The following is a 10,637-nucleotide window of genomic DNA, read 5'->3' on the forward strand; positions in this document are numbered from 1 at the left end:
GTGAGTTTGTCAATAAATCATTAACATGGACTACGACTTCATTTCTCGACGATTCATATAGATATGCATAGTCTATTATATACCTATGCACCATCTGTTTTTTCAATTTTGTACCTTAAATAACTGGTTTCAAGATAGACATTCAGTTGACATAAGCTATGAGTTTGTTATAAATGTTAAAGAATTGCTTGAATTAAGAACCTCCTTCTCCTATATAGCGAGCGAATTGTGGATATATAACACTTCTCCTTACTCCTACATGAAGCCAAAAGCATAATAACTATATTAGTGAACGCGTTCATTAGTTTTATATGTTTCCTATAATGTTTCGTCGACTGCCTCGGTGGCATAGCTGACGTTCGTGTTATGAGTGCGACTACCTCGCTGAGGTCCTGGGTTCGCATCCCAGGTCAGACCAAAAAAATTCTGTGTGTGTGTTTTTCCATCTTAAAAATGACTCAGGTTATTGGTGGTGTGATAACCCCGCGCCTCTGCCTCGGAAACATTGCCATCTCACTGGACTATTGAAGTGAAGGAACAGAGAGTGCACCACTTATGCACCATATCTCGTGGATACCTGGTCGGTTTCCATTGACATTCAGCTAGGAAGGTTTCATTCATTATTCCGTGTTGTTGCAGCGAGTTCCCAGAGTACTCCAGTTCTGTGAACTTCTTCTGGTTCATGGCATACAGCACGCCGCCGATGCTGATCATGCAGCTGCTCATCTGGGTCGCGCTGCAGGTCACGTTCATGGGCATGTTCAGGTGAGTTCAATATATCCTCTAATACACTTCAATCTATAGTAGATCTGTAGACTTACCCCCTTATTCAGAGACGTTATTTATCTAAGGATGGAGCATTGCTGTGATAACAAGTCTGTTTCCCAGCTTTGTTTATCTGACGGCTTGCTGTTTGTTCAGCTTTGTTTATCTGACAGCCAACTAGATTCAAGTTGTATCTCAATGTTAGCCAATCACAACGGCCCTATGTCTACGCACTGCGAAGGCTGCCATGCCGTCAGCACTGAGAAACAGACTTGTTATCACAGCAATGCTCCGTCCTTAGATAAATAACATTTATGAATAAGGGGGTTAGTTTCCTATATTACGACTCTTAAGGCATGTTATTTTAAGACCTGTTTAAAGTTGTTATTTGTAAATATATTATGTCAAAACACAACGTCGCTTAAGTAAATTATCTAAGACCACTATCGATTTGGGGTTACTTAGCACGAGTCCTACTGTTCGTAGTATACAGTGAGGGAGAGTTTAGGAGCCTCAAACACCCTCATCGCTACCCTACACCTACTCCTTTCTTTTTTGGCCAGCAACGCATAAATAAGTCTTCTAATAAAGTTGATGTTTGTTTGATGACCATTTACTATGTCAATAGCCAAACAAATACCAAGTCAGAAGTAAAGTTAATTTGTATAATTCTGTGCAGACCAAACAGCGAGGCTGCTAAGAAAGTGAATAAAGCATCTTCAGGCTCAAACACTACGATGAAGGTGATCAAGGAGCGGTACAGGAACCTCGGACCTGTCACCTTCCACGAATGGGTGAGAGATATTGTTTTTATTTTGAACAAATCAATTCCAATAAACTATACCTACCGCTAATGACTTTATACTGATATGAATTAAGTCACAAATTAAATTTTATTCTGTTGATTCGTTTTCGGTAAGTTTGAGATCTTTTGTAGGAATCGGTTATAGAATAATATGGTACATTACCAATGAGAAAGTTTTGTGGTATGATTTCAAATAAATTAATATTGAGTAAGATTTCTATGGATGTTTAATTAGAGTACAATCAATATATCCGTTGCATGGTATTACATGGAGAGAACAACTATACCGATTCTAGTGAAAAAGTCAAGAAACCCTTCTTTTAAATTTAATCATATGCAGAAGTCATTAGAAACATTAAAACCTCTGTTATATATTTTCTTTCTAACAGTAATAATAAACTTTTTATTGTCGTTGCGCAGGCGTCCGGCTTGCTGTTCATCTTGGCGGTGTTCCTGTACATCTTCCGCAGACCTGGGTTCATGCCCGGCTGGGCCGACGTGCTCACCACCATGTTAGTATTAACTGTTTACCGTATAGTATTGTAGCGGTACAATTAGTATCCTCACCGCCATCTCGTCAAAATCAAGAAGACCTATGTGGTATTGACACAACTGTAGTGATTTATCGCATAGCAATCACGCAACAGGCGATAAACGATCCTGGATTACGCTCGCACAATTTGCGCGACGTGCAGTATATATACCACCTCCGAATAGGAACCGTCGGAGGAGCCGCGGCCACAAGCAACATCTGCTTGACTCGAAATCTTCCCCTTCCATAGAGGAACGCAACCATCTGTTCCTCTGCCGTAGCGTCTGCCTATACGCCACTATAGTGTTGTATCCGTTCGATCAGATGTACTGAGATGATGAATATTTTGTTGTAGGAAAGTGAAGGACGGCGTGACTTCCATGTTCATTGTGGTGTTGATGTTCATTCTGCCCATGTCCGCTGACTTCTTCAAGTTCTTCTCGTCTGACTGCTCTTGTAAGTGAAATTAAATATTTACAAAAGTTTTTGTTTAAAGCCAATAATGTAGGGTAAACGACTCTCCATGGTCCTTCTATGAATTACGATCCTATGCTATAGTGAACTAGTAATTTTAAATGATTCCAATTCGTCCCGCCATCTCTTCTTTGGTCTACCTCGACGCCTACGGGCAGTGTTCGGACTAAGTCTTACAAAACAGCAAAGTATATGTATTGCGTACGGTTAGATGTTTCGAGAAGTGTTTTTCTAGCTCACTTAAGCTAGTAATTAAGTTGTGAGCAAAAATTTGACTCGTACAAACATTATAAACGCGAAAGTTTGCGAAAATGTTTGGATGTTTGTTAAAAGTAAACGCAGAAACAGCTGGACAGATTTGGATAAAATTTGGCACATAAGGAGACCATGTCCTGGATACATGGGTAATTTCTATCCCGGTAATTTGCTCCCATGGGAAATAATCTGGTAAATCGTATTCCACATGCTCATATCCCTGCTCAATATAATAATTCGCGCAACACATCCATTTTAGATATCGATTTGACTTAGATATACAAGAGCTTGTCTATCATCCATCTCTAAATGATCTACTAACAGGATAATTGTATTAGTATAATCGTCGAAACAGACCCTCCATAGTATCGACTTCACACTGAAAGACACAAAAGAAAGAAGTTTTTTTAGGAACGAAATTAAAAAATATAAACACTAAATCTTACACAACATAAACAATTATACCAACAATGGACCTCCCATTCAGCATTCCCATTCACAGCTCTGTGAGAACTAAATAGAATATTATTTATTCGCAGATGAAGAGTTGGCTGCTTCGAAACCTTCGGCGAGTATCGTCACATGGAACATCCTCAAGGAGAAGATCCCCTGGGGACTGCTGTTCTTGTTGGGTGAGTTTTATGTCTTTATATTTATTTATTTATTCCTGCACGGGAAATTGCTTCGACAATGGAAAAGAACACGACACTCACTGTCGTTTTATTGTGATTGGTCGAGAGACTAACATGTGATTCCTTCGCTCGTGTCTCGGCCAATCACAATCTTCACAACGACACGGACTTTTTGTCGTTATGTCATATTCTAGGAGATTTGATTAAGTAAAGTTATGTGAAGTGCGAATGTGGAAATATTTTATTTATTTATTAAAAGGAACAACTCACAAAACATATACCGATGCCTGATTAATACAAGGTTTCGAACAAAAAGCTAAATGTTTTAATTACGTGTCGTCACAGCATGCAAATAACACAAAATGAAGACAATTAATTAAATACTATGTAATATTTAGGCTCTATGAATTGTAATCTATACTATTATATAAAGCTGAAGAGTTTGTTTGTTTGTTTGTTTGTTTGTTTGAACGCGCTAATCTCAGGAACTACCGGTCCAAACCGAAAAATTCTTTTTACGTTGGATAGCCCTTTGTTCGTGGATTGCTATAGGCTATATATCATCACGCTATACCCAATAGGAGCGGGGCAGTAATGGCTAATCTCAGGAACTACCGGTCCAAACCGAAAAATTCTTTTTACGTTGGATAGCCCTTTGTTCGTGGAGTGCTATAGGTTATATATCATCACGCTATACCCAATGGGATCGGAGCAGTAATGGCTAATCTCAGGAACTACCGGTCCAAACTGAAAAATTCTTTTTGCGTTGGATAGCCCTTTGTTCGTTGAGTGCTATAGGCTATATATCATCACGCTATATTCAGTAGGAGCGGAGCAGTAATGAAACATGTTGCTTAAACGGGGAAAATTATGAGTTTTGAGCGCTTCCGTTGCCTGCGCTGCGTAAACGGTTAAAGTTATGCAACAATGATGTATGACGGGATTGTTTCACTTAAAAAGTTCTAAAAAAATATATTATAAAACAAAGTTCCCTGCTGCATCTGTCTGCCTGAACGTGTTAAACTCAAAAACTACCCAACGTATTAAGATGAAATTTAGTATGGAGACAGTTTGAGACCCTGGGAAGAACATAGGCTCCCGGGAAACTACTACTTTTATAACGGAAAACTTTAGTCTGAAAAACTTTATAACGCGGGCGGAGCCGCGGGCAAAAGCTAGTTATATATATATTTGAATTGTATGACAATATGTATCGCATTGGATGTAATTCTGAATCTTGATGCCATAATATTGGAGATATATAATATTTTACAACCTCCGAATAACAATGTGTAGTGTCATGTACTCAGAATGACTATTATCAATAATATGTATGCTGTAGTATAGATATAATTATGATTGCCTCTTCCATTCGTGCAATTTCTTTCAATTCTTAGATGGTTATTTATAACTACTATAACTACATATGTGGTATAACACATTATCATGTTCGCAGGCGGCGGTTTCGCCCTGGCCGAGGGTAGCAAGGCGACGGGCCTGTCCGCCATGATCGGCTCGTCGCTCGAGGGTCTGAACGGGCTCGACCGCGCCGTGGTGCTGCTCGTGGTGGTGCTCGTCACGCAGTTCATCACAGAGTTCACCTCCAATGTCGCCATTGCGAATCTCATCCTCCCCGTGCTGGCTAACATGGTATGTATTGTACGAAATTATTATAAAAATCAACACTGAACAATGTAAGTGGTATCTTGGTAGTTGAACGGATTTTCGATATTTTGCTATTGATAAAACTTTTTACCAAGTCATGTGTTCTAATAAAGTATAAATGTGATATTATTGCTCGAAATTATTTTAAAAAATTAACACTAAAAATTTAAGTGGTATCTTAGTTGGTAGTGGAATGGACTATTGATATTTTGTTATTGACAAAAGCTTTTACCAAGTCATTTGTCCCAATAAAACATAGTAGTGAGTGATGACTTGTACTACATAACTATACATACATAAAACTCCATCATATAATAAAGAATTCAAATATGAATATTAGAAATAATTGTAATTTTAATGATTTTATACAGTATACATGAATGATAAATACTGTCTTTGTTATTACTGATTTAAATACGTTAACTCACATGTTGAATGTTAAGAATATGAATCTATCTATGCGTGCGGAATACTTTTTTCGTTAAACTAATTTCAACCTGCGTCTGCGCACGCCTGAAAATGTTTTCCTGAGATGAAAGTAGCTTATAGCACTCGGGAATCATGTAATTCCTATTTTTGAAAGAAACTAAAATAATGGTTCAGTAGTAATTGAAATTAGCGCGTTCAAACAAACCCTTCAGCTTTCATTTCGTTCTTCTTTTCTTTCCTTCTTACATTTAGTTTAATTTGCCAGGATATGACATATCTATACAGTTGATCATTGTTGACTCATTTAATTTGTTAATTTCTCAGGGTATGATATATCTATACGGTTGATCATTGTTGACTCATTTAATTTGTTAATTTCTCAGGGAATGATATATCTATACGGTTGATCATTGTTGACTCGTTTAATTTGTTAATTTCTCAGGGAATGATATATCTATACGGTTGATCATTGTTGATTCGTTTAATTTGTTAATTTCTCAGGGTATGATATATCTATACGGTTGATCATTGTTGACTCGTTTAATTTGTTAATTTCTCAGGGAATGATATATCTATACGGTTGATCATTGTTGATTCGTTTAATTTGTTAATTTCTCAGGGTATGATATATCTATACGGTTGATCATTGTTGACTCATTTAATTTGTTAATTTCTCAGGATATGATATATCTATACGGTTGATCATTGTTGACATATCACTGCTGTCCCGCAGGCCCGCGTGCTGCACATCGACCCCCGCTACCTGATGATCCCGGCGACGCTGGCGTGCTCCATGGCGTTCCACATGCCGGTGGGCACGCCACCCAACGCCATCGTCGCGGGCGTGGCACACATACCCACCTCCAAGATGGTACGTATCTCTGGGGATTTAGTAACAACGGAGAATACTTCCTTACTGAAGTTCGGTAAGGTAGTATTTAACGTGAAGTTAGTAAAGTATTTTTTTATTGATTTGAATGATGAGACGAGCTTGCCGTTCGCCTGATGGTAAGCGATACGACTATAAACAGTAGAAACACCAACACCTTGAATTACAAAGTATTGTTTGGTATTCCATTGCGCCGTCCTAAGACTTAACATGTTAAGTCTTATTATGTCCAGTAGTTATGTTACTTACAAGAAAATTATAATATACTAATGTGTTTTTAGTAGGTATATTGATGATACTGTGTGTCATACCTGAACTAATTACATATGAACTATATCGAGTTGAAAAAAAAATTGTTTTTTAAATGTATGCCTTTAATAAAATAACGCATGATTTTTATTCCAGGCGGTCGGCGGCATCGGGCCTAAGATCATCACTACACTCATCGTATGGGGCGCGTACCCGACCTGGGGCTCCATCATCTTCCCCCCAATGACCCTGGACGTCGCGCCCATCGCCAACGCCACCGCCGCGGTCCTCTCCAAGAACGTCACTCTCGGCTGCAACCTCCCCTTCGAAGCTCTAGCCACTGTTAGTAAATTTAACTGCACAGTACCTGCCCACAACAGTTCCGCTTTAGCCGAGGTAGCCAAGGGCCTGTTCACGTGCTATAAGAGTTAAAGATGCCTTATTACCTGTGGGTTACGGTCGGGTTTGTCTTGGCGGGTTTTTGACGAAACTTGACGTGGGTTAGGCTTGCTAATAATATATCTAGAGAACTGATGGTAATAAGTGTCCTGCGCCAAGACGTTAAAACCTCGACGGTAAACTTACAGAAGGTGTTAGTATATTTCTTAATTTATTTAAAGTACGTAACATGTCGTGTTACCAATATAACGAAATATATAAAATGTAATCTGCCATAATATATTAAGCATTTTCGTGAATTTATAAAGCATTTATGCATGTATTGTGTGGTCGCCCCATCGACTGATGTCGAAGTTATAAATGCGCCGTTTATGTACGCTTTCGGGGTAAAGAACGGCCAGGGGAACGATTTGCTATTCCAAAAATTATATCGTTACGAATCGATTATTAATGTGAATCGATTATTAAGGTGAATCGATTATCGATAGTTTATTAATGGAGAGGGGGGGGTGCGCTTTGGCAATATCGCGCGTTACTACACATTTTCTATAGCGGCTATATGTACCGCTTTTTCCTCCGTCTGTTAAAATAAATCATGGTGCATGTAGGTTCTAATATCTATCGAATATTCGCCCTGAAATGTTTCGTGGAACCTTTTTAATGTATTACAATTTATTAAATATATTTCAGTATTTTTTCTGAATCATACAGGGTTACGATTTTTGACTAGCCTTTTTCCATTTAAATAGATTTGTTTTTTAAACTTTTTTCTACCTCCACGATATACCGTTGCGATTTGATACTGTAAACAATTGTGCCAATGAATTGTAAGCGTATAAGTTAATGTGGAATTCGCAAAATTGCAAGATTGACAACAAACTGACATTTCACTCGGGTACATTGAGCGATTGCAAATTTCGCATAGTTTTTACGCATTTTCAAAACAACTACCTTAACCTAATCAATAAACTGGAAACATTTTTAACAGTTAAATATATATTTTTATAAAATATTTTAATTATATAGCGGATAAAGCGGGTGAGGACTTATTTTATATTCATATTTATATGATAATGTATTTTTTATTATATAAAATAAATAGAAATCCCCGACCAGTGGGATGTTCCTAGTTTTTAATAATATGATCTGATGTTTTGTGTGTGCGTGTGTGTTTTGTGATTGTGTGGACATTTTGGACTGTATCGTCGTATTTTTGGAGCATTTTGTACAAAAAACGCAAGAACCAGGGTCGTCTGAGCAATTTCTTATTCTAAAGAAACCACTTTAAGTATAGCAACAGGCCTTACATTTGAAACAATCTTGATATCTATCAACAGATCCATCTCAAACATTAGCCAATCGAAATAAAATACGTGAATGTTGCGATTATTTTCATTGGTCCATTGCATAATCGATTCGAAGGAATCGATTAACATTTAATATCGATCGTCAATCGATTACATTTCAGTAAGAATGAGGAAAGTGTTATTCTCTATTCGACACGTTCGTTTTGTGGCTAATTTATAACGAACGGCAATAAACTGACGTCCATTGTGCGATGCTTTGCTTTGAGTGTTCGGCCTAGTTAATTCCATAATGTAATGTTCCAATAAATAAGCAAGTGTTACGCTTAACAGCTGTTTTCAATATTCGATCCCAATCTCAATCCGATTCCGAATGAACCAATAAAAATAACTCATTTGTAAACTTGTTAAAAAATACTTTGTTCTGATTGGTTCATTTTTGTTAGATCGAAAAAAGCGATTGGGATCGATTGAAAATGGTGGTAAACGAACGTAAAATTTATTCATGTCGATGATAGTACAAGCATTTTAGAATCGTAAAAACTGATGTAGTTGTAAGGTACTACTGCAGTGCTGAGGTCTCGGTTTTGATCAGTGATATTGGATTTTCTACTCAGTATACTTGGAGGCTGGAATTTGCCCGATATGGCGATAGGCTCGCCCCATATCGCATACATGAGGTGGAAAGTGAATGCACCAGTTATGCCTCTGCCTAATCCTATGGGGATAAAAGGCGTATGTGTAAAAACTAACCCAAATCTTATGAATTTCTTGAAAAAGTGTGATGTTGGTCCGATATTAATTCAGTAGGAAACGTTTGAATAAAATGTATAAAGTAACCACAATATGTGTACTAATATATTTGCAATGTGAGTTTACTGTTTTATCGAAATGGGCGTATATGTAACCTTATTCTATTTATGATAATTTTGATATTTTATTCTGTACTATTATCGACGTATTTTTTGGCTATATTTTACAAAATATACTGTTTACTGAACAAAATAAATAATAAAGCATTTTATCGTGTGCGAGCGTAAGTTCAAAGATTATAGTTAATATTGACGGATTTACACAAAATAATAATTGCAATATTTTTAATTTTCAATTTTAAAATCTATGACTGATTTGTGACGATAGATGCCGCTTTTTAAAATAAATTTCTTACAATATCCATCTACCCTCGTTCTAGGGAAATGTTTTTTTTTTAATGATGTGTATTACTAATTTGTTTATGTACTTATTATTTTGTGTAAGTGCGTATATGCAATAAGATGTAACGGTGGTCCATAGTAGTTCGTGTAGTGGTATCGTGGTGTTTGTGTATTATTAGTTAAGTAATTAATTTGGGACAACAAATAATGCACAGTTGATACGCACAGTTGTATATCGTGCTGTGGTCTTCCTAGGCTTTCTAACCTTATATATGCATTTTTAATACTTTGCAGAGAAAAAGACTCAGTTTTTTTATGATCATGCAATACTCATGCTGGAGGTTACTAAAAGTTAATATAATTCTTTTTTTCCTACGCATTTTCTACTTTTAGGCTCTCTATAAACATGAAATATTTCAAAGTATCAATCATTTAGAATAAAAAAATCACGTCGATTTGATAACCTCCTCCTTTTTTTTTAAGTCGGTTAATAAAGCACAGGAATGACCATACTAGGTTGTGATTGTTATTTTTTGTCACAAATGAAGCGCCTTGATGGACCCTACGCGGGAACGTCGGTCGGAAGTATGCTCATGTACATAGAGTGAAGGAACGAATTGTTAGTTGTTACATAAACACGTTGAAAATATAACTTGTTGTTTTATTTTGTACCTACAATAGAATAGATAAGAATATATTTTGACTACAATTGATACATAGATTATAATATAAGAGTGAAGTTGGCACTATTATTACAAATTCAATAATGATATCAATTATAATAATCGATATAGGTCTAAAACATATTTATCGATTTGATAAACAATGATGTTATGAATAATCAGCGATTTATCCATTATAATTGCCAAGAAGCTGTTATTAGGTTGCCAGGCATTGGTACCAGGCATGCCTGCTTTTAAACGACTGATGAAATGCTGAGAGGAAAGTGCACGCTTGAACACCGCCAGTATGCCGCCGAAATCAGATCTATTCATAACGCCTGAGTATTTCATTACGAAAAAGACAAACACATAAACGGTATAGTTAGTAACTGCGAAAAAACCATTTTAACCGCCATTTTTAAC

The 10,637-nt window shown here is 36.8% G+C and overlaps 1 protein-coding gene across 4 annotated transcripts in view; it reads left to right on the plus strand.

Annotated features, from left to right (window-relative positions):
* Window positions 1-10,204, plus strand: part of LOC115455644 (protein I'm not dead yet) — a 65,527-nt gene extending 55,323 nt beyond the window's left edge. For all 4 annotated transcript variants that reach the window (XM_030184291.2, XM_030184293.2, XM_030184292.2 and 1 more), the window contains exons 8-15: window positions 640-765; window positions 1,445-1,559; window positions 1,991-2,082; window positions 2,458-2,558; window positions 3,371-3,463; window positions 4,920-5,113; window positions 6,291-6,428; window positions 6,852-10,204. In XM_030184291.2, the coding sequence (XP_030040151.2) occupies window positions 640-765; window positions 1,445-1,559; window positions 1,991-2,082; window positions 2,458-2,558; window positions 3,371-3,463; window positions 4,920-5,113; window positions 6,291-6,428; window positions 6,852-7,127 (1,135 nt within the window). In that variant the 3' untranslated portion in view covers window positions 7,128-10,204. The remainder of the gene's footprint in view (window positions 1-639; window positions 766-1,444; window positions 1,560-1,990; window positions 2,083-2,457; window positions 2,559-3,370; window positions 3,464-4,919; window positions 5,114-6,290; window positions 6,429-6,851) is intronic.
* Window positions 10,205-10,637: the final 433 nt, after the last annotated feature.

This window comes from Manduca sexta, chromosome 9, assembly GCF_014839805.1.
Source record: "Manduca sexta isolate Smith_Timp_Sample1 chromosome 9, JHU_Msex_v1.0, whole genome shotgun sequence".
NCBI classification, from domain to species: Eukaryota; Metazoa; Arthropoda; class Insecta; order Lepidoptera; family Sphingidae; genus Manduca; species Manduca sexta.